A 23912-nucleotide genomic window follows, 5' to 3' on the forward strand; every position below is an offset into this window, starting at 1 on the left:
AGTGATTGATCATAACATGAAAAAAGATTTGAGCAAAATTTTCATGATGAATTTGATATTATATATCGGTACAAAGCGGAGAACAAATATCAATACATTTACGATCTACTTATCCTTCTACGGTACTTACTTATAATCATTTATAATGCAGAACAAAATTGTTGCAAGCTTTGCATGACTCTTGCCATGCTACTAAATATTGAAAATAATATGAATTAAGCACCTTTTGGACATGTCAGACAGGAGTTGTCTGAGGCTGTGCTGTAAGATCCTGCTGAACAGTCTGTGCATGCTGTCTGTGTTCCATCTGGTTCTTTACCAGCAGGGCAGTCCTGTATAAACATTTGTAAATATGATAATAAATTAACAGGCAATAACCGACCCATGTAATGGTTCAATATTTTATTATAAATTTCTAAAATGAATAAGGGAAGCATCTAAAATTTTATTTTAAAATCAACTTGAGATTAAATTATTAAAGTTGGTTATGAAAATCAAAGTTTGTGTTTTCTGGCAAACTCAAATTTATAAAATAATAAACATCACCTGTGGAGCCTGGTTTGTAGTTGGACATACTGAACCAGTAGGACAGGAATTGCAGCCTGTATCCCCTTCCAATGAGTAGGTAGGTGAAGTACAAGCAGTTTGAGTGGTAAAAGAAGAACAGCTAAATCCTGCCGGACATTTAATACAAGCAGACGATCCAGAGGTACTGATTTCATCAGAATTACATGATACGCAGGCAGAGGAAGCACTGGATCCCGAGTTAGGATTGGCTGTACCAGCAGCACATGCTGTCCTCCCATTCACCCCTCCAAGGCAACTGAAAAACAACAAATTCACACATTAAAATTGAACAAACTGATTTTGTTTTGACCTTGCCTGTGGGTCAGTATAGTCTTGACCTTGCCTGAAGGTCAGCAGACTAAACCTTGTTTGAAGATTAACAATCTGTGACATTGGCTTGTTATGTTTTGCTTTCCTAAAAGGATATGAGACTTTCAAAGCAGAATGGATATACCTCTATGGTCTTATTGACCGGTGATGCATAATGTATGTGGCTATGGTTTGAAATTAAGTGAGTGGTAAAAGCTAGATTGTCACTGTCAGTTGTAAATCTCAACAAAGTTGTATCTGGTACAAAATGACATTATATAAAAAAATCATTCAATGATACAGATAATTAAAATGCATTTGCAATCATACTTGTAGATTTTACTAAAAAGACTTTTTTGCACAAACTTGCATGTCACGAAATTATTTCAAATTACGTAATAAACTTTCAATCGATATAATTATACTGTCAAGACTTCTCCGATACCCCCATTATCAATCAAAATAAAGCTCGTCAAACAAATTGACAGAAACTGCACACACTGCATGATCAAGACAATGGATTATGGGGTCCTCAATTTCTGTATGGCAACCACCAATTTTATTTTTTACATCATAACCAGACAACTTGTAGATCCCAAAGAGAAAGATCATTTTGTTTCGAAATGGATGGCTTGTTTACAGAGCGCACGCACGAAGTATACAGAGCTGTTAAGTTTTAAAACTATGACATAGAAAATAAATAAATGAAAAACATGTTAAATCTTATGTCTGTATCGCACCATTGGTCCAAATTTTTTAAATTTTATTTACTTTACCTTTAAGCCCATTCAATTAATAGAATCTAGGAATTTCTAAATGTTTACCAATGATTAATATATATCGTCACAAAAATATACAATTTCAAAGATCAATCTGTTTGGCTAAGGATATCAATTTTCAGCTTACCTTAAGCACTAGCTCAACTGCTTTGATAAGCAAAATTAAGTATTTCTCAAACCCTTTTAAGAGGACCTTTCAGTTTTACTCACTGACAGGCCTATGAACTAACATTACATATAACTGTATGTATGTTAATTATAATGTTGTCACTGAACTGAAAAGCTTTTCTGGTGTACACATATTTTAGGAATAAAATGAAATTGTATTTTTCCAGAATGATAAGTTCTTGTCATTCAACATATCATTAATCCATTTCCCCATTCTGTGTGTACATATATGTATGAGTGATGCACTATTGATGATATCTGCAGTTAAGTTCTACAGCCTTATAATGGATGACCCATTAACCTTCATTAAAGTTGAGCTACAATGATCTAAAAATCAAAACTCACCGTCCTCAAAAACCAAAATCAAATTATTTTCTTTTCAATTAAAAGTAACAAAAACCAAATTTCGTTCATGTGAATGTATCATTATTCCTTGCCATCTGTTGTTAGTGCTACAGCACTTTTAAATATCACTATTATACGATGTTTTTGTATGTGTATTCAAAAACCTCTATTTAAGTTTCTAATTAGAAATCAAATAATCAATAGATAAGCTTAATGCTATTCATGCACTGTAAATTAAAGAAGACCAATTTCTCAAAAAAGCATTCAACGTGGACAGTTATTTAAATTTTTTGTGAACCCTTTTATTTAGTTTGTGAATTAAGTAAGCAAATTTCACTGCACCCAAGGTCTTACAATTACAAAATTGTACATTTAATATACTGTTCAATAAGAGAGCCAGTTTTATTACACTGGTTTTTTTCATTAGTTTTGACACTGGATTTTGAACTTGATAAGAGTGTCAGTTCTAAAGTCAATTAATTCTAAAAATACACTTATATTTGTCATGATAAAATCGACACTGAATCAAAAAGGTTGATTCTCCTCTACACAAATTTGCATATGTATTGAACAAATATCAATTCAACACTGCCTATCTTAACTGCTTCTAATTCACGTCTTCCAAATTTTGAAATATTCAACATTCACACAGAAAAACTTTTGGACTTCTGATAACCTTTTTTACAAAAAAAAAAAAAAAATTGGTTTGGCAAAATAAAGCATTGCATATTGAAATCATTTAATTTTCCTAAAAAGCACTTTGAAAAATTAATTTTGACGTTGGATCAATGTATAGAATTGACATTTATACAAGTTAAAAATCAATTCCAAGACTAATGCGTATCAATTTCAATCCATTTATCATTTAGAAATTGAAATCTGTGAAAAAATATATTTTTGTTATCTTAAACATTCCAGGTATATTATGTACAACAATTAAATTTTAAATTTCCAGAGTACGTTTCATTTTCAAATATCAGAAAATGGCAATACTTTCAGTACTTTGATTTCTTATATCAAAACCTTAACTGATAGAAAAAGGCATTTTTTTTAGAACCTCTTTAATAAGAAATATCAATTATGAATCACAATCCATTCAATATGCTGTGAAATTAATTTCAATACTTTTAGTACTTCAATTAAAAAATACCAGCACTTCCAATGTTACATTGATTGCAAAAGCCTCTGAAGTGGTCAAATTTACCTGACATAGTACAGGTAATATAATAATTAAACCAACACTTTGGAACGGAGATCATTGTCTGAGCCGGTAATAGGATTTAGGGCCATAAAGCAGGGCCAGGTAAACAAGGGTGTTGACTGTTCCTCTATACATGTAGGTATACCCGACCTAATTATTTACCTACCTGTTGGTAAAATATCCTGTTACCTTCATGGACACTTGTCCAGAGGTGTGTGTGTGTAAATGTGTGCTATTAAAGGCTCCATTCATGCATAATTCATATTAATGTCACTAGGAACCTTATTTGGCTTCTAATAAGGCTAAAGCTTTAAGAATACAATATTTGAAATATTTCACTGTTCTTAAAATGGCTGGCTGTTAGTTGTATACTGCATGTACACACAAGCAAATTTCTTGTGTATCTTATAATGCCAGTGAGAACTTGACAAACATTTGGAATTCTCCATTTAACTAAGTCAATTACAAGGATTGTTCTTCATTAAATTGAGACAACAAACACCCCTAAAAATCTATATTACATGTATTTTCTTTTATAGTTTCAATCAATACAACAAATCATAAATTTGAATCAGCATTATAGTTTCAAAGTGCACAGCTAACTATCTCTTACAGAAATTCCAGGCCAATACAAAATTAATATCAATTATTAAAGACAAAAATAATTCTACTTTGCAATATTTATAAGAAATTTCAATTTTGTCCCAAACATGTACATCTTTTAAATAAGGAATGCTACACAAAAATTTTATTTAATGGATTGTTAAAGTGTTATTTCTGAATTATGATTTAATTTGTTGTTCATAAAAACAAGGATAAATGCTATGAATTAATTATTTTATACAATTTATATAAATATAAAAGTTGAAAATCTCCTTTGGTTGCAATTTAAGTAACACACTGTAGAGTTTAAAGTTTTTGGTGAATAAATGCATTATATTAATATCTTACTAGTCACGCCATCAATATAAAGATGTTTTTTTTTCTTGAGGAAATTTTTTTTATAATAATGAAAAACATCTTTCATCCATATTTTTAAAACCTAGCTATGGATGAAATCATTTCAGGATCGAGACACATTTAATAGAGAAGATATAAGGCAATCATTTGAATCAAAATAGGGAAATCGTATGTGTCCGAAATGATACAATTTTAATGATCCATAAAATAAAATTTTGGTGTTGCATTCCACCTTAAATCTATTAAGAAATCTTAAGCTTTTTATAATTTCTATTTTAGTTCTAGGAGAGATGATCAGGGCCCTGAATATTTCATGCAAAAGACAAAAAATACAACTACCAGTAGCTATTAAATAAATGTAACTTTCAAACAAATAATGAATTGTTAATGAATATAATACAAAGACTGTTATTGAATTCAAGCGTGAATGATTTTATTTTTTTTCTTCAGAAATTGCTCGAAGATAACTGATGAGGTTTCCCAAAACCGCAGTGCTGCAAGCAAATGAATCCTGTTGGCCTTCATGTTACAACACAAAATTATAACCAGTATCTGATTTCCAGGTATAAAAGAAATCAATCCAGAAAAACAAAACAGTATCATTATCAATTCCCAAAGGTTAATCAAATGTTTTGTTATATAAAACATTGCAATCATCTATTTTGTCCAGATTTTGCCAAGGCTATAAAATATGGATGTGAAAGCTTCAAAATAAAATCAATCTTTCTTCGATCAATACCCCATGCTCAGCCACACAACAAAAGTACTACACTGAAACAGGCCGCCTCAACCGGTCTCCGGAAATTCAGTACACAATTGGTCCATTTACTGAAGCGTTGTATAAAGTATAAAATTGCATCCGCATTTTTGTTGTCAGGCGAGAATTCGACGTGGGATATTAAAAGACCAGAGTATGGAAGTAAATAGAATTGAATCAAGTTTTAATTGGTAAAACTTTTGTCATAGAAGAATTTAAATGACGTACAACCATTACTGTACAAATTTCAACAGAGAAATAATTGCCATTTATAAAGCTAAAATTACTGTTGACAGTCTATTCCTTGACAGCTACTGATCAGGTTAACAATTATAGATGCAACTCAAATTCTGTAGATTAAAGAATCAATTAAAAATCACTTCATTTTTTAAAAAACAATTGATCCTTAAGCTCTTAATTACTGTTTACAATTGCATTACTTTTTATTACAATTAAATTAAGGTTTGACCAGCATGCATTTCAAAATAAATAGAGTTATACAAATACATGGAAAAACCTAACATGACTGAAATTAAATTTAATTACCATTCAGAGTATTACAGTGAACTATATTTTAATAATAAATATCCTCCGTTTCATTAGTTACATTGATGGAGTGTAGCCAGTGAAATGAAGCCCAAAGTATCTGAAACTTATTGTACTTGACAGACTTCCTAGTCTCTTGCTTTATTTATGATCTTACCATACAACTTTAATAAACTTGCATGAGTATTAAACAGCTACTGGCAGGTTTTTACAACAATTAATTTCTGTTTAGTCTTGCATTTTGGAAATTTCCTTTTAAAGTCTAGATGCATTGCATGCTTATCTAAAGGCAAACAAGTTTGTGCATCAATCAAATACACCACCTTACATTACTGCAAATACTGGTTCTTTTAAGCTGTCAAATTTTTAATTCCCATCATAGATAAAATCGTCATCCAAATGGGTCCCTAATTCATATATGCAGATCAAATTTCCAATTAATAAAAAAATAAAATTCCATATATTGCAAGCATCACTGATTTCTATCCTTATAAAATATTGTGCATAAACTTATGTACACAGAAAAGGGATACAAACAGCAAATATTTGCCAATCTGTTTGATGAAGAGTTAAGCAATTACATAATTATAGATCCCATTGTAGGGCGCATGCTGATGTTTACCTGATGCACACAGACTCATTGTGTACATAAGTTTGACATGCATGCATGGCAGCAAATTAAATACGTCAAATCAGACCTCGACTCTTTAATCAAAGACAAATTCTTAGATCTTATTTACAGTATTACACATTTTGCCAATCACCGGTATGTACGTAGCACAAATTATGTAACAAAAATCATTTAATACAAAGTTTTTCAGCGCATGCAGATTCGAAATTCTATAATTTATTAGGACAACAAACTAAGCTGCTTAAAATCAATTTAATGGCATGATAACCGAAGATCACCCCTGCAGGCAATTCTCTCTTGATGTAAGAAATGTTTAAAATAAAACAGTTTCTTCAAGGGAACACATTTTTTGAAATGACTTTTAGCACTAGTCTTTATTTTTGTTAGTTTAAAATTCAGTGTTTAACTCAGCAATACAAATTGCTATGCACAATATATCAATTTCCTTGAAGTAGTTCCTGTACTTATTTGAAAGAATAAGGGCAAGGGAGTTAATAAAGCTGGTCTGAGGAGCAAAAAATTTTTTTCTTTCAATTCAGAAACCATTTATTTGAGGATACACTTGTAAATACTGTGTACAGGGTTATTTTCGCCCCAAGTTATTTTTACACACAAACAATAAAACGAACCGTCCCCATGTACTTTTAAAGTTAACATACCAGTGTATATAAGTAATAAATCGAATTGCAAAATTTCCCCTGGTTGTTATGAAATTCTTCACTTATAAAAGAACACTTGTAGCAGGAGATAATCTGCCTGACTTTCCACAAACAAATGTCGAATTCTGTGTTGTTAAAAACAACATTCAAATAAATCTTTGTTAAAACTCCTGTACATTTAAGAACATGCAATCTTGGGATTCATTCAGACTGCTTTTCCAAAATAAAATATTTTTGTTAGGAATGATCCTAAACACAAATCAAACATAGGAATCATTATCTATATAGCTTTCGCATCAACACCTGAAGAGGCTTTTATAAGAGATTCACGTACAGTCTAAAAAATGTACAACAAGTTCTTTGCCATATATATTCAGTCAGGCCAGCAAACATCTAGTTTTTCGTTTTAAGGAATTTGTACATATAAATACTTGCATAGATAAAGATTAATTTTTTTTAAAAAAAATGAGTTGGGTTTTTTTTTTAATTAAGAGAAAATAAATTAATAAACCTAGATGCTGTGGTCAACGAAGCAGCCATACAGTTACCCAATCAGTTTGTAAAATTGAAAAAGACTGTTGAACTGGGGAGTTTAGCATTTAATCCACATGAAAAATTCAACAAATGCAATCATTATATAGATATCTTATTTTGGGAGTTGATTTTAATCAACTCTCCTATGCAGTTACTCAGACAAACTGAAAGTGAAACAGTGTTTGGACCTCAGCACAAATCATTGCTGCTGACAAGACTTAGTTCTTGAAAATAATTGATGAATTCGATGTAATGTATGCTAAAGCATTGTTTTTCAAGAAAACTTATTTATAAATACCTTGAAAATAGTCAGATTTTAAATGGTACAAACAATTTAAATATTTTTTGTAGTCGTATGTATTCCTACGCCTGAGTTCAATATATAGTCTCGTTCAACTCGACACTCGGCTGTCTCCGTAAATCCTTGTCGGAGATGCACGGGGTCAGCCGAGCGTTTGGTAGATCCATACAATTTTCGAGAAATATTTCTTTTACTGATACATAGTTTGATTGAATTAATTTTATCTTTAAATATTATTTAACATGATGATTCATATGGGGGTTTCTCGACATTCTTGTCGAAAAAGTCCAAAAATTCATATTATAAAAATGTGCGTAATTCAAATTAGAAACTACATGTACTTTTCATGTAAAATAACATATCATTGATTTAAAATAAATAAACATCGACAAAATCAACTCACGTCAGTTCTTCCGTACTTTGATTAAAAATTATCACTCTGTATGAAAGCAAGCACATCTTTTCTTGAAATGATGTAATGATGAAAAATAATTGTTTAAATATTTGAACAAAGTAAAATACATACTGCTCTCAATAAATGAGACTACCGGTACATCTATGGTACGTACTGTAAAATGTCAAAGATAATTCAACTATCACCAACAATCTAAAATGTTGAAAGTTTACAGAATTATTTACCGGGTAAATTAATTGTGTTACTCCTTGCTATATATAAATTCAAAATCGCAGATCCACAAGCTATTAATGAGAGAGAATTAAGCCCTGATTTCAGTAAAGGTCTAAAGCATTTATTGAATTTGCATAATTATTCCCTATATCTTTGGGTTTTATGACATTCATGGGAAAAAACCAGGGAGATTAAACCCAATTCTGGCAGTTTAAACAGTCGCACAAAAAGAAATGTTATGGATCCTCATCATTAAATCTCTGTCTTGCGCCCCCCGTTTGCTCATTTTATTTCAGTTAGGGTCTATATGGCTTTCAGTTTTCACCTCCAAATCTTTTTTTTTTTCCTTTTTTTTCTTTTTTTTTTTTTTTTTTTTACAAAACTGCCTGAAGAGTACAGTTTAAATATTAAGGATCTGAGGCTTGTGTGTTACATTAAAAACCTTATTTATTGGAATATCCCCAACTGATTTTAATTTTGTACGTCTGAATGGATCAAGATTTTATTTTCATGGATTTGTCCATATAAAACTGTTTCATGTCTAAGAGTGTAAACACATTTTCTAAAGGATCAAAAACCTTTGACAAATAATTTTTTATAAGTGGGTGGCATCGTGTTAAATTGCAACTTGTTTTTCAACGCTTTCCATTTCAAATGAAGATTCATATTACCTGGGTATATATATTATGTACAGTGTATCTCTATGTATAAACTGAAATTTGGCCTTCACATTTATCTGTACCGGTAACGTAGGGTACTGAAGGTACATATGTATTAAATCACAGGTGGGGGGAAAATTACAATTTGACATCAGCGTATATTTCACATCGTAATCCCCTTTATTGATATTTTTCGTCAAAAAAAGATTTTTTTTTTTAAATGGTTACAAATGGATTTCCATTTCCCTGATTACATAAATTTATAGCTCTATTATCAATTTTTTAATGCGTATATAGATATTTTAGGAAACATCAAGTTCTTTAAAATTAAAGTTTCATCCAAGTGTCATTATAATCTTGTAACATTCATACTTAGACGTTAAACATGTTAAATCAATGCACACAAGTGGATTTACTGGGAGAATGCACATTCAAAACATTCCCATCAATATTCTCTAAAGTGTTCGTAACTTGATCTTGATCCACTTGAAATGTCAAACTTTTTTTACATGCAGCCAGTACTACTCTAAGAGTGATTGTTTATAAAGCATTAAAAAACAATTATCAATGATAAGACTGCCATCAATTGAAATTAAAATCCCAGAAAATACATCAATGTTTTTTTCAGCTGAATTGACAAGATAGCAATAAAAACTGTTTCCAAAAAAAGAAATTGACAAATTTTTCATTGGGTAAAAGAAAATTCAATATATTACGATCGTAGCGTTAAATTGATAAATGTTAAATTCATGGACACCTGACAGAGAAGATAACTTGGACACTTGGATATCAAAGAGTTTATATCAACTAAACTCTTTTAATAATGCATCTTATCTCTAACTTCCTAGGCTTCAAAAACAGTTCATTGGAATTTGTGAAGCAGGACGTCTTCAATAATACACAATTGACAAATTAAGATTTGTCTGACATATTAAGGTATTTTGAATTCCTAACTGTAAGGGTGGATTAGGATTTCTCGAAAATGCATGTACAACAGGCACATAATATATAGAGGATATCTATATTGTGTGATTTTATATTTGCTTTATCCAACGAGTTGAAATGGTGTATATATTCGCGAGGCTTGCCGAGCGAATATAACCATTTCAACGAGTTGGATAAAGCAAATATAAAATCACACAATTATAGATGTTCTATTTATCTCATACAATTTGATTTATATTATGAAGCTTTTGAGACAGTCCCTTGTGTGACCCAAATTGGATTTTTTTTTCAAAGATTAAAAACGATGATGCAACGTTGTGTTATGCGGCTATTGTGACCTTGCGCAATACAATTTAGTACGTCATTCCTGAGATAAATCTAACTGTTTTAATGTAAAGTTTCACTGAAATAAACCTTAAAATAATTTTTTAGCTCTAGATAATTTTTCTTAGAGCTTATTCACTTGATTAAATGGAAATTCCGATTAGAAGACTTGAATAATCAGTTTTGTTGACATGCACAAAGTTGCGAATGCTCGTTAGTTTGAATTGACTCGAACGAGGAACAGTTGTTGATGCATGATGTTTTATAAAACAAACACTAGGCTAGCCTTATGATTCAAGAATAAGGATGCTTACTGGTGGTGGAATAAAGTCTTATGAAACATTATTTCGGTAAGTTCTTGTATATAAACACAACCAGAGCGCTCTGTTTTCATCGCATCGTCAGGATGAACTCGATCCTTGACAGTTAACGTAATTTGTAACTGTGTTAGTTTTATAAACTTCACAAAGCAAATTGAAAGTTGGAAGTGGGCTAAATTTATCAAAAATCTTGACAAACAAGAAAAAAGGGTATTGTGGTTACGGTTTTGAATATCTTTGCAAAAAAGGTAGGGGGGGGGCTAACCTCTCCCCCCCCCCTCACAATAGCCCCCCGGTTCCGACGCCTGTGCTACGCAGTTATGTGTTTTCCTTCATATTTGTAACTTTGACAAAATCAATTTTATATTAATTTTTTTAGTAGATATAGTTATGTTGAAAGAACTAGCAAATTTTCGAAAATAGGTCACTGAAGCGTTGAAGCGAGGGGCTGTGTCAAAAGTAGTTCCGACCAGAAGTATTTGATATAGCATCACCCGTGTGATATAGCAAAGGTTTATCACACGGGTAATATACACCACACGTATGAGATAAATGTGTATTTTATATATCACTCACTTCGGAAAATAGTTTTAACTTTTTAATGTTTAAGCCTCAATCAGCACAATTAGATATTCAATAACCTAGACAAAACAAGATATCTGTGAGCCAATGCTCACTAGTGAAAATTCCCCGCTCTGATGTGAATATACAAAATAAGCAAAGTCAACATTTAACAGAAAGCTGGCATCCGATTGGTTCAGAAATATATCCCACAATATGGCATGCCTAAACAAATAGTGTGTTAAAATTTCAAGCATCTGCGATAAATAGCTGCTGAGAAATCTTTGAGGAAAATTTGTTTGAAATTTTTGGCTAAAATAAACAAAGTACTCATTTAACAGGAAGTTGACGTCTGATTGGTACAAAAATATATCCCACGATATGGCATGCCTTAACAAACACAGTGTATAAAAATTTCAACCATCTGCAATAAATAGCTGCTGAGAAATCTTTGACAAAAATTGGTTTGAAAATTTTGGCTAAAAATAAACAAAGTCATTATTTAACAGGAAGTTGACGTCCGATTGATACATAAATACATCCCACAATATGGCATGCCTATACAAATACTGTGTTAAAATTTCAAGCATCTGCAATAAACAGTTGCTGAGAAATCTTTGACGGAAATTTGTTTGAAAATTTTGACTAAAAATAAACAAAGTACTCATTAAACAGGAAGTTGACGTCCGATTGGTACAAAAATACATCCCACGATATGGCATGCCTATACAAATACTGTGTAAAAATTTCAAGCATCTGCAATAAACAGTTGCTGAGAATTCTTCGACAAAAATTTGTTTGAAAATTTTTGCTAAAAATAAACAAAGTCGTCATTTAACAGGAAGTTGACGGCTGATTGGTACAAAAATATATCTTACGATATGGCATGCCTATACAAATATTGTGTAAAAATTTCAAGCATCTGCGATAAATATTTGCTGAGAAATCTTTGACGAAAATTTGTTTGAAAATTTTGGTTAAAAAAATAAGCAAAGTCGTCATTTAACAGGAAGTTGACTTCTGATTGGTACAAAAATATATCCCACGATATGGAATGCCCTAACAAACACTGTGTAAAAATTTCAAGCATCTGCGATAAATAGTTGCTGAGATAAATGCGACAGAAATTTTTGTTACGAACGGACAGACAGACACACAAGGGTAAAACAGTATACCCCCTCATCTTCGGAGCTGGGGTATAACTATCTTTAGCCATTTCAAAAACCAAAATTTATTCATTATAAGCCTTTTTCAAAAAACCAAAATAAAAAAAAAATCTATTTCATTCCAAAACCCATCCGAGACATTTAAAAAAAAAAAAACAGTTTTAACACGTACACTTCAAAAGAACAATTTCAATTAAAAACTTTTCTGAGCAATAAACAGGGGGCACTGCCTGACAGAGAGTCCTAGACATGTTCGACATGACCATAATGTACATGTGTTGGTATGTGCCATCTTCGAGGTGATCTTTGGTTTACGATATCTGTCCACTTTCATATGTAGAGTACCGGTGTTGACACACCATACTCTATCCTCTTGCAGTTAATCTATAAATCAACCTTGTGTAAATGCTCAAAGCTTTCAACTTTTCAAAGTTTCTATTTAGCAAACACTCCAGAGGTAAACGAGATAGAAAAATTAGAAAGGCCAAGGATTTGAGTCCCCAACCCCATCCTATGTACCACAGATAATATATTTTTCATGGGGAGGAGGGGGGGGGTTAGAGTCCGGCACTTAAAGATGGCAAAGCTATTGATTGACCGAGCTACAAAACCACCGAAATACATTGTACTTGTACATTGTACTTTGCATAGCATTTAAATTCTGATTATAATCCCCAAAAGATCTAATGCGATACAATGCCAAAAAAATGCCACATGCAAGTCTTCCGGGTTGTTTAACAGCTAATCATATCACAAATCGATACCCAAAATCAGTGGGAAGGCCGGTGTATCAATTTTTTTGTGAAATCTATGTACAATTCATACCATTCAAAATGACGTACTTGAAAGTCATATTCTTTCAACAAATACTTATCTTTGAATTCATCAGTATAACTTGACAACAAAATTTACACTCCCTAAACGTGTCAACTGTATTTCATATTTGGCAATATCATTTGATTGTATCAATTTAAATGCATGTTTCAAAAAAAATTCATGTTTTGATCTCAATTAAATGCTTTTATTCTTTATCTCCTAACCTAACTGGTGAAAATAATTTCATGCATGCTCAAGTTGGCCCATATTATAGTTAATCTTGTGCATTATAAACTACCGCTAAATGCAAAGAGAAATCCGGGTCCTGATTTATTTTTTTTTACTTCATGCACCTGAATGAATAATCTGTTTCTAAATAATTCTTCTTCCTTGTTCATTCCCAATTAACCGCTTTTCTACCTTAAGATTTGATTGCTTTAAAAACATGCCATTTAGTTACACTACATGGTGTGTTTATTTATATGCATTCGGTTGATCATATAAAAGATTTGCCAAGGGAGATTTTTCTCATTAATTTATTTTATGAGACATATTAAATATACAGATTTTATCTAATTGTACCATTCCATTTTTCCAATTTTAAATCTATTGAAAAATTATAACCATGATTCTTCCACACTTAATACCATGTATACTGAGAGCATTCTTTAATTAACAGTCAGAGGTAAGACTGAATTTCATCATTTTTAGAATAACGATGGAAAAAAACGGTCATAGTTATTTGGAGTTAAGTTTAAAATACAAGTGAACTCTAAAAATAAATCTGACTGTATTTCATTCTTTTTTTATCAAATAAGTAAGTCTGGGCGCACTTAATTATCTCATTTATTTTACAGGGCGCACTTAATTTTCGTTTCAACTGTGGGTCGATCAAGATGTTTCTCTACACATGGGACCATGGCAGGATAGTGGACCATATCTCATTAATGACATAAATGGGTTGGAAGAAGTATAACTTTGGAATGGAAGTAAAATGAAAACAAGTCATAATTACAAAAATAATAATTATCGGTATAGATGTGTACGTATATAGTTAGTAGGAATGACAATTTCAGTTGTTTTCAATATGATGGATTTCAGTCTCATCCCAGCTAACTGATAAATCAATTGTTTCTTTTATTTCAAAAAACAGAATATATTCCACCTTATCTGAAACCCATGGCATCTTACTGCCTATATAGTGATCATTAAGTAAATAAATAGAATATTTTGATATTAATAATTTAGACAAAAATATTTATCGATAAAAATTAGGACATCTTAGTATACCTTTTTTTAGTAGCAATAAACTTGCACTTGATAACATCAAACAAAACTGAAATTTCAATAGCTAGATCATCAATATATTATCTGCACAGTAATTGAAATTTCAGAACTGTTGTCAATGACGAATTTTGAATGGTTCTCATGAAATAAGAATCCACTTCATTGTGCGTCTCTGTGCACGATGAAATCAACAAGAGGCTCCGATAATCCGACTCCCATCAATTCTCGCAGTCTCATGAATGTAAAATATTAATCTACGTCAGAATATATACTCAATATGTGTCAACCGAAACCTTAGGTAAAAAACCACGGTATCCTAGCCGAGTACTTGGTCCGCATCTTTAAATGAGGCTCATTTACATAATGATAATGGTTTAGCAGACTGCACTGCTGCACAACCGTTTTTTTATTCATCGATCAAAGTTTGGGATAATTGGTTTTGTCAGTAACATGGTTTAAAGAATCTGACAGATTTATTCTTATGCCAAAATAAAAGGAAAGAAATGAATAAATAGATTTGTTCCATTAAGATGAAATGATTCAGGTTTTCCATATATGCATGAGGTTACAAACAAATAGGCATGATGAAAAAAAGAACTGGAATCAGGATAAATACACCAAAAATGTGTAAAACCTGGCAAATGTAGAAGCTTATTCCATCTGAATTTTCCCACATATACCGTATTCTACCTCCTCCCAATTTCTTTTTTTCTCAACCTCGTTCATATCTCAAACTCTCAGCATCTCTCCTTCAAACTCTCCTATATTTTTTTTCCCCTGAGTGCAAGGATCTTTAAGACGAATACTGATCAGAACCATTTATCATTCTCACTTTTAGGGTACCTGGGCCAATTAAATTTTACAGTAGAATCCAAAATCCTAGCCCAAACATTTGGAAAAATAAATCCCGTTTGTGAGGACTCACTAAATGATATTTAAATTCCTTGACTAAACAGCATTTGGCTCATTTGCTGATAACTTTTCTATGCCGGTCCTGATAAATTCCCAAAACCTGCCATTTAAAGGGAGATAAAATGGGAAGTTGAAAGGACTATATCTTATCTCCCTGTTAGGGTAGGTGTTAGGGTGGACAAAACATGGACAGGAAAATCCCATGGACGGGATTGAAAAAATATTCCAGATCATGATTTAATTTAAAATTTGACTATTGACAGCTAGTTGGCAGTTTATGGTTTTGGGTCCTGCATGGATTTAAATCCTGAATGTTACATAATCCCGTTTTTTTTTTCTATATCAAACTTATTTAAGTTCTGGCATTTTTATAAGACACTATTCCCAAGTACACCAAACCAAACTGAAATTTACTTATTACCGGTATTATATAATAAGTTGCATAATCATAGCTGTTGCAAAGCTCAATATCAATGAAATTTAAATGAAAACTTCCCAGCACCTGACAATCACTAAGTTAAAAAACAAATTAATTTTACAGAACAGAAATAATTTATGTAAGTAAACCTTGATGATGAAGGAAGGATCATCTTCCATCAGAAATTGTCAACATTATACTTGTATAATACATTATTGATATTTATACAAGTTAGGTAGATATGTGAACATTGATTACACACCTTCAATTCTTTTAAAGTAAAAGAAATAAATTCGTTGTACTTACTAATGGCCTGTAGAGCATGGGACACAAGCTGATAAATCATAGTACTGACCAGCAGTACAATTTGATGCACAGTCTGTTGAACAATCACATTGGGCGAAACTTGTGTCTAAAAAAAAACATCAGTAAAGCAATTAATAGCTATCAAGTCAAACTTAAGGTAATATTTTGAAATATAAATTTAAGACAAAGGCTGTTTCATTAAACTTTTGTAAAACAATCATCATGAATCCCATTTCAACCATATAAAAGTTGAATTCCTATTAAACTTACTTATATAAATTGTCAGTATATGTGAATATGCATGTATAAAGCATAATTATAACATAAAAATGGAATGTTTGTTGTATAGAAGGCAGTGTATTTAGGCTAGGTTGGAATTCATGGAAATTATTTATTTACTGAGAAAAAAAAAATTAGATACAAGATGTAGACTAAATTTGTTCAATGACATGTTTAAGATTATCTGAGTGATTTATAAAATATATTCCATACACTTAAATGCCCCCCCCCCCCCCCTTTTACTTTTTAATTCAGTTTGCAGGTTTTGCAAGATTTAAAATGCAGTTTTATATTTCAAGACTTGATTGATTTTCAAAACAGCCATTTTCCCCAACAACCTGTGCAACCAAGTGACGTTTTAAAACTTAGAATTAACTTTGGACTGCTTTTCATGTAATGCGTACAAAAGAAAAAAATCTTTTCTATATCAAGAGATTACAGAATGAACTGAAAACACTTGCATGGTTTCAGGAAGTGGTCCTACAATAAATGGCCAATCAAAGCAAGGTTCAAACTTCTAACAAATCTCATATATAGATTAAAACGTCTTGAAACCCTATTTACATTAGATAATGCATATATGCAGAATACTGCAGATAGTGCATTCTAAGCATTATCACATTAGCATACATTGTGCTTGACTGTAGTGAATTTCCAATGATTACATGGCAATGCATATCGACACATTACCAGTACCCTATATACCAAAGTTGTTGAAAAGGACATATGAATCAGAAAATCCCTATAATATGCAATAATGACCAAATTATAGACTGTGAATTTGATATAGAACCATTTTAAAAAGAGCTTGGACTTTGTGTAGCTGTGTCAAACAGCAATGTGACGTAGGCCTGTCTATTTCATTGTCAACCATTCAGCCATGGCTCTCTGAAATCAACAAGATTTGTCTGGCTTTTGAGCTATTAAGACTACGCAATCGGTGCATATTTTGCTTGAAACCACATCATTTTTAACTTGTTTTGACGCAAGAATTAGATAGCTACGTCCTACTGAAAGTCCAAGGTCTTGTTAAAATGGTTCTATATGACAGTTGGAAATCAATCTACATGTATTGGATATTTGTTTTTTTTAAAGAGCTGTTTGGTATATACACTGAATAATACATATGCATTCATGTAGTTTAATACATATACATGAAAGATATACATGTATATGAAGTACATATGTATAACAAATCTGCATGTACCATAAGCAAGTTTGGTTAGAATATAATGACAGTTAAAAGAGCATAAAAATTAATTTGAAAGATTAATACTTGGTGCACAAATCTTAACTCATTGTCAATCTTATTTAACATCATAAATATACCTGAATATACCTATCTACCCCTATCCAAGCTACATGTATATTCCATTTACTTCCAAGTCTTTACTATTTGTTTGGAATCATTTCATAGCATGCTTTCTCTACTTAACATTTAACCTACACCTACTTAGGCACAAGTAATATAGACTCCAACCCAGTAGGTTAGCTTTAATTCTTACCAATATAAAACAGCAATAAATTAAATAATACATGTATATCATATTAAATGGATCAATTTTGCTTTATGTAAAATTAATAGTGTGAATGTGGTGTCATAATAGAATACGTTCCTTTTTAAATCTATCAATATCTTTCCATTTGAATTGCTTTTTACCGTTATCTCATTAAACGAATAATAAATCTTTAAAAGTAATGACGCAAATCCTTGTAAATTGTATAATTCCACTTGCAAGACAGATATTATTCAGAAAATCATAAAACTGGAAAATTATGGCGATTATAAAACCAAAGTTGAAACTCTGATCTTTACGTAACTAAAATACAAACGCACAGTACTGTATAAATACATCCTTCTAAATAAGCATGTCAGAAGCATTTTTATGTCTATATATACTGTCATAAATTAAATTACACAATCACGCAATACGCCTCTCCTGGAGGTCTGAGGAGTGCATGAAACACCAACATCTTCATTGTAAATCATTTTCAAAATGGTCGACTGAATCAATCTTTACATAAATGATTTTTATACTTAGTCTATTATTTTCATCCTTGTTCCAAATTTAAATAATTTTTTGACTAGTATTCTATTGAAAATTTGTTGGATAAGGAATTCTACCAGTAAACAGGATTGGTGCGTTTGTTACAAATCAACTCTAATTTTACATCGAACATGTATATTGAATGACACAAAAACCAACTATCCCATATATCAAATTGTCACCAAAAAAATATTGAGGCTGAGTAATCTGCAGGGAGAGCCAAATTAAGACATGCAACAACCTGCTCAACTTGTCATAAATTTCTCATTAATTGAACGAACCCCTTTCAATTCATAAGGTAAAAAAAAGTTGAAACTCGAACATGAGGAATATAAGAATTATATCTAAAATTCATACATCTCTTAACGTGAACTTTTGAGATGATGAAGGGGAAAGGGCAATCAATATTCTCTTGTCATACATTTTGGACACTGTCAGTGAGATTCAATGACTTTATTGTATGTGCACATTTATTCAAATAAACAACATTTACAGAGTAAATAAATATTTCGTACATTAATTCATATTCCATTTTGGATATCATAATTGGTCATAAATCATATAGCCTTAGCTGCCAAGTCTGGTACTTTTTTAAACATATTTTTGGGAGAGGGCAAGCATTGACACATTCTTTAAAGTGATCTTATGCAATTCATTTCCCATAAATCTTAAAGTAAATCTTCAAATGTGAAACATTTTTGGTTTTAAATAGATGAAAATGCCTACACAAATAGTTGTTTATTCAAATATTCCTAAATTTAGATTCTTAAGTAATTAATCATATTTTGGAAATATTGGAATTAAGGCATCAAAACATTGTGCAAGACTTGTATAAACACTTGCTCAAAAGAAGTAATTCTTTTAAAAAATAAACGAAACAATAAAAATCGTCTAAGAGTAACGAAATTAAAATGACCATTGATTTCAATATTAGCAGATTAATTTCTCGTGGTCTCCTAAACGTGCTATACACAATTGCACAACTTACCGATTTTTAATAACAAGACACAAGCTATGTGGAAAATAAAAATTCGTTGTACTCGAAACCTTCTTTGCATATTTCCCGTACGTTATAAGCGATCCAGCGCTTAGATTTTCACATTCTTCTCTTCACTTTAATTCCCTTACGAAAAAAACTAAATCAATTGCTACATTCCCCGATTAAACAGACATCGAAAAACAAAACTCAAAGAACACAATCTCATCCGCTGTTTCACCCTAAGCATGCATATCGAAACTAGCTCTCTCAAACGTTTACTTGATCGAGACGCGGGTATTGTATCGATCGATACGATTGGGTGCAATTTTCTTCAATGACCCATAAAGCATAACGGTGGGAAGATTTGGCATCATGTAGCTAGGCAACAACAAGCTTCAAGAAAATGTATGACTTGAAGACGTCACTTTCCGTATAAAAGTAGATCAAGCATTGACAAGGAATTTAATAAGCCGCTATTTACATCGTTTGTGTAATTATTGTCATTGTCAATACGGCACCCCCTAAGGTTTTAAATGTCCAGTCAGTATATACGTACGCATGTACGGGGCAGGTGCCCCTTTTATAAGACAGTGAATTAAAAAAAAGCAACTTGTGTCAACCATTTTTCTTATGTTCTACTATTTGAAAATTCTATTGACTTCATTTAGATATTCGGAAAGAATGAGGAAACATACTTCATTACCAGAGAAATTCAAAGACCACTTATAAAAGAGATGAATCCAATAAAATGCATTTTGCATTATATCATTTTTGAATTCCGATCCAGAAGTATACTAGTACATGTAGCTATAACATTCCAATTACAGGGATACATTTAATCAATTTTCTGTATGGTTACATTGGGATCATAAGCATGATAAGGGTGGCAGTTATATAATAACTCACAAAATTAACCCAACTATATTTTTCTCCAACAATGAATATAGCAAGGAAGACAACTGCTTTTTCAGAACCATTTTATCAAAAGCTTGGACTTTCGATAGTTGTGTCAAACAGCAATGTGACGTTAATCTGCATATTTCATTGCTACATGTAGCCACTCAGCCATGGCTCTATGAATTTATCGATAACAAGATTTGTCTGACTTTTGAACTAAGACTATGCAATCGGTGCATATTTCGCTTGAAACCGCGTCATTTTTTTTACCTGTTTCAAATGACGCAAGAAATAGATAGTTACGTCCTACTGAAAGTCCAAGCTAGGTCTTGTTAAAATGGTTCTATTTTCCGTCCCTTGAAAGATTTCAAGAAAATCATGCAAGAAGATTTTGTTACACTAGTATCTTGTATAGTTTTCTATAAGAAACTTTTAAATTTGCAAAAATTGACTGAAGCAAATTAAAAATGCCACTGTAACATATTTTCCCCATTTTTGCAAATTTTGTGACACACAAAAAAGGGGAAAAAAAGAAAACGAAAAAAAAAAAAAAAGAAAGAAAAAAACCCGCATAAAGGCTATTTATTTTGTACATCCCTAACGGTGTATATTATCAAACATTGTCAGTTTTTAATAACATGATGTTACCTACTACATGCAGCATCGTTGTTTTTGGAAGTGGAAGGACGGGGGTGGGGGTATTTACCTGCTCCTACAAAAAGGAGGTGGCAACTCCTTCAGAATTCAATTTTCTGTATGTAAATTTAAAGAAAAATGATTCTTGTAAGAAACGGTAAGCCCTCCGGATGCTAAGCGTCTGCTACATGTTCTTCATGACAAAACGAATTCGAGAACATGCACAATGTCAGAGAATTTATAAAATACACTATATACTATAAAGTTGTTATTTTTATAATATAAGGATACCATTATTATACACTGATATTGTTTTCGGTGAAGCGCCTCTGGTGAAATCATTTAAACAATAAAATTCTTTCTTTGGTAATTCATGCGGAATATGCGTTAGCGTATTATGTTAACTTTTTTTCTGTAATGATCGCCATATTCATAAACCGCATGAATAATGAAAGAAATTTTTTTCTTGTTTACAATGTGCCGGGTATATCTACATATTTCCTTTAACAATTTAATAAACTGAATGTCAAAAGTAAATAAAATTCGCCAAATTACTATTAATGTACATCAGTACGTTAGCTAAGGAAACAGCCAAATCGTCTCCTATGGGAATTTGAGTCCGACATCATCATGATTATTTCGTGCAGTCCGTGATTTTTCTTAGGTCGCTGTAGGTTTCGACTAATCGATAAACGGGGCGTGTAGATTTCAGTCTGCATGGCTGTTTATATATATACAGCTATGATTTAACTATAAGTTTCTGTAAGAAATAGAGGGAATCATACTCGGTAGATGTAAATATAACTTATTTATAAACACGTAAATAAAACCCCACCAACACCAGTACAAATTAAGAGAAATTGATCATATTGAACAAAGAGATTTTTTAAATGCTCTTAAATAAGTGAAACTATCAAAGAAATTACATGAAAATGAAAAAATAACAGACCAAAAAATTTAGAGAATTATCATTTGAAGACGTTATTTAACATCTAAATATGACTTGAAAACTGCATAATTAATATCTTCTCTGTGTCATATTAAATTTCCCTGCTGATACTTCAGATTTGCCAGCCACAGTATTTATTAAAACTAAATTATTCAAATATTTACACATTTGAAAAATAAAATATCAATTTTTCGCAGCTAGACTCACCTATTAAAAACCAAGTGTATTAGAGACCAAGGGCTATTTAAACAACTTTCATACATGTAATTGGCGCACATGCAGTAGCAATAAAATTTAATATTTGTGCGACCGAAAAACTGAGATTTGAATCGTAAACTGTTGCCGAAATAATCGCATAGCAAAAAAGTATTCATACGAAATTCTAAAGCGACCGCGTTGTGCGATGCATACGCATTTTAATCTCACGATTTGACGCGCGGCGCTCGTGCTATCATGCGTTACATGGTACATGTACGAATGTGATTGTGCGAGTCAGAGGGGGTGTACATGTATAAACCGCCCGTTTCCGACGCTCTTCAGAGGCATAGTTGAATGCGAGAGAAAATGCCGCCTATGAAGAAACAGCTAACGGGTATGAGGCAGCATCCATAGTCGATTGTGGTCTGAAACAGAAAACTAATGCTTAAACAGGGTACATGTATATACTTGTGGCAAAGCATGGCAAATTGAAGCTGAAAAACATTGCAAGATTACATGAGACACGTTGAGCAGCAGTCTCTTAGTCGCAAAACACACCCATAGACAGCTGCAATTCATCTTACAACCTTTATATAATCGCGATCACTCTTGCAAGTATACAAAACATTGTAAGACGTTCGCAATAAAGTCCTTGCGTTGCATTGCGATAATTTAAATCGCATTCGGTCTCGTCTGAATAGTATGCATTGTGGCAACGCACTTTGAAAAAATTACGCACTTTGAAAACAAATTTCAAAGTGCGTTAAATTTGGGACAAAATCAACGCACTTTGCACAATTTTTTCAAAGTGCATTAAATTTTGGACCAAGTTAACCCACTTTGAAATTTTTTTTGAAAGTGCGTTATGAAGGTACATCAACATTTTTTAGTATCGACACTCTTAACGCACTTTGAAATATATTTTTATATCACATATTCTGGAACTGAATTTCTAATTTGTTGATGGTATGTGGCAACGCACCATTTTAAGGAGACTTGATGCGACTACTAAAACGCATGCATGTTACAACTGCGATACATCATGCAACGTATGCAAGAGCTCATGCGAAGCTAAAGCATTTCGATCACAAAGTGTTGTAAAGTGCTCGTGCGCCAGTTGTGATAGGACATCTAATACGTTTCACTATTTACACTGTGACATAATTATTCGCAATTAACACGTACATGTTTTGCAGACAGTAATTGCATGTACATGTATAAAATACACGTAGGTTAAAAACGGCAGATAAATAATTAGTGATATGCATATGTAAAACGCGTTTCTTGAGGTTGTTGCCTTCTTTCGGTAATAAATTCACATGTACAGTTGATGCCTCCCGTCGAAATGACGACAAACCTCGCCTCTTACGGTAACTTGCTTTTAAAAAGCAGCATGCATTCGCTTCACTTTTTAAAGAAATCGATTTTTACACAGGCATAAATTGACACAAAATGACATGACTGACGTCTATTTCGGTATGCAATTCACAACTTTGATCGAATCGCAAAAATTTATTAAGGAGAGAGACCAAATAAAAAAGATCGATACATGATAATGAACGTTAAACACGGATAAATTGATTACCGAGACAAGTGTTACTATAGAACAGACATTTAGCTTAAAGGACGTGATAGAGCAGCTAAGTACAATGTACGAAGATCTGTATCTTTCATGTCTAACCCTCGGCAAGCCGACGTCATAGCTGATGACCAGAGAGACCGCTAATTGAATTTAGGGAGGGAAAAACCATTCACTTTTACTGTTCACTTTACAGCAGACGTTTGCTTGCTGCGGCTGCTTGCAAGAGGATTCGAGATGTCATACAC

The 23912-nt window shown here is 32.0% G+C and overlaps 1 protein-coding gene across 3 annotated transcripts in view; it reads right to left on the minus strand.

The window, feature by feature from the left end:
- The window catches only part of LOC105348209 (uncharacterized), a 94457-nt gene extending 74966 nt beyond the window's left edge, over window positions 1-19491 (minus strand). For all 3 annotated transcript variants that reach the window (XM_066087566.1, XM_066087565.1, XM_066087564.1), the window contains exons 1-4: window positions 19415-19491; window positions 16100-16205; window positions 547-823; window positions 224-332 (exon numbers count right to left, since the gene is read on the minus strand). In XM_066087566.1, the coding sequence (XP_065943638.1) occupies window positions 224-332; window positions 547-823; window positions 16100-16205; window positions 19415-19484 (562 nt within the window). In that variant the 5' untranslated portion in view covers window positions 19485-19491. The remainder of the gene's footprint in view (window positions 1-223; window positions 333-546; window positions 824-16099; window positions 16206-19414) is intronic.
- Window positions 19492-23912: the final 4421 nt, after the last annotated feature.

This window comes from Magallana gigas, chromosome 6 (genome assembly GCF_963853765.1).
Source record: "Magallana gigas chromosome 6, xbMagGiga1.1, whole genome shotgun sequence".
Taxonomy (NCBI): Eukaryota; Metazoa; Mollusca; class Bivalvia; order Ostreida; family Ostreidae; genus Magallana; species Magallana gigas.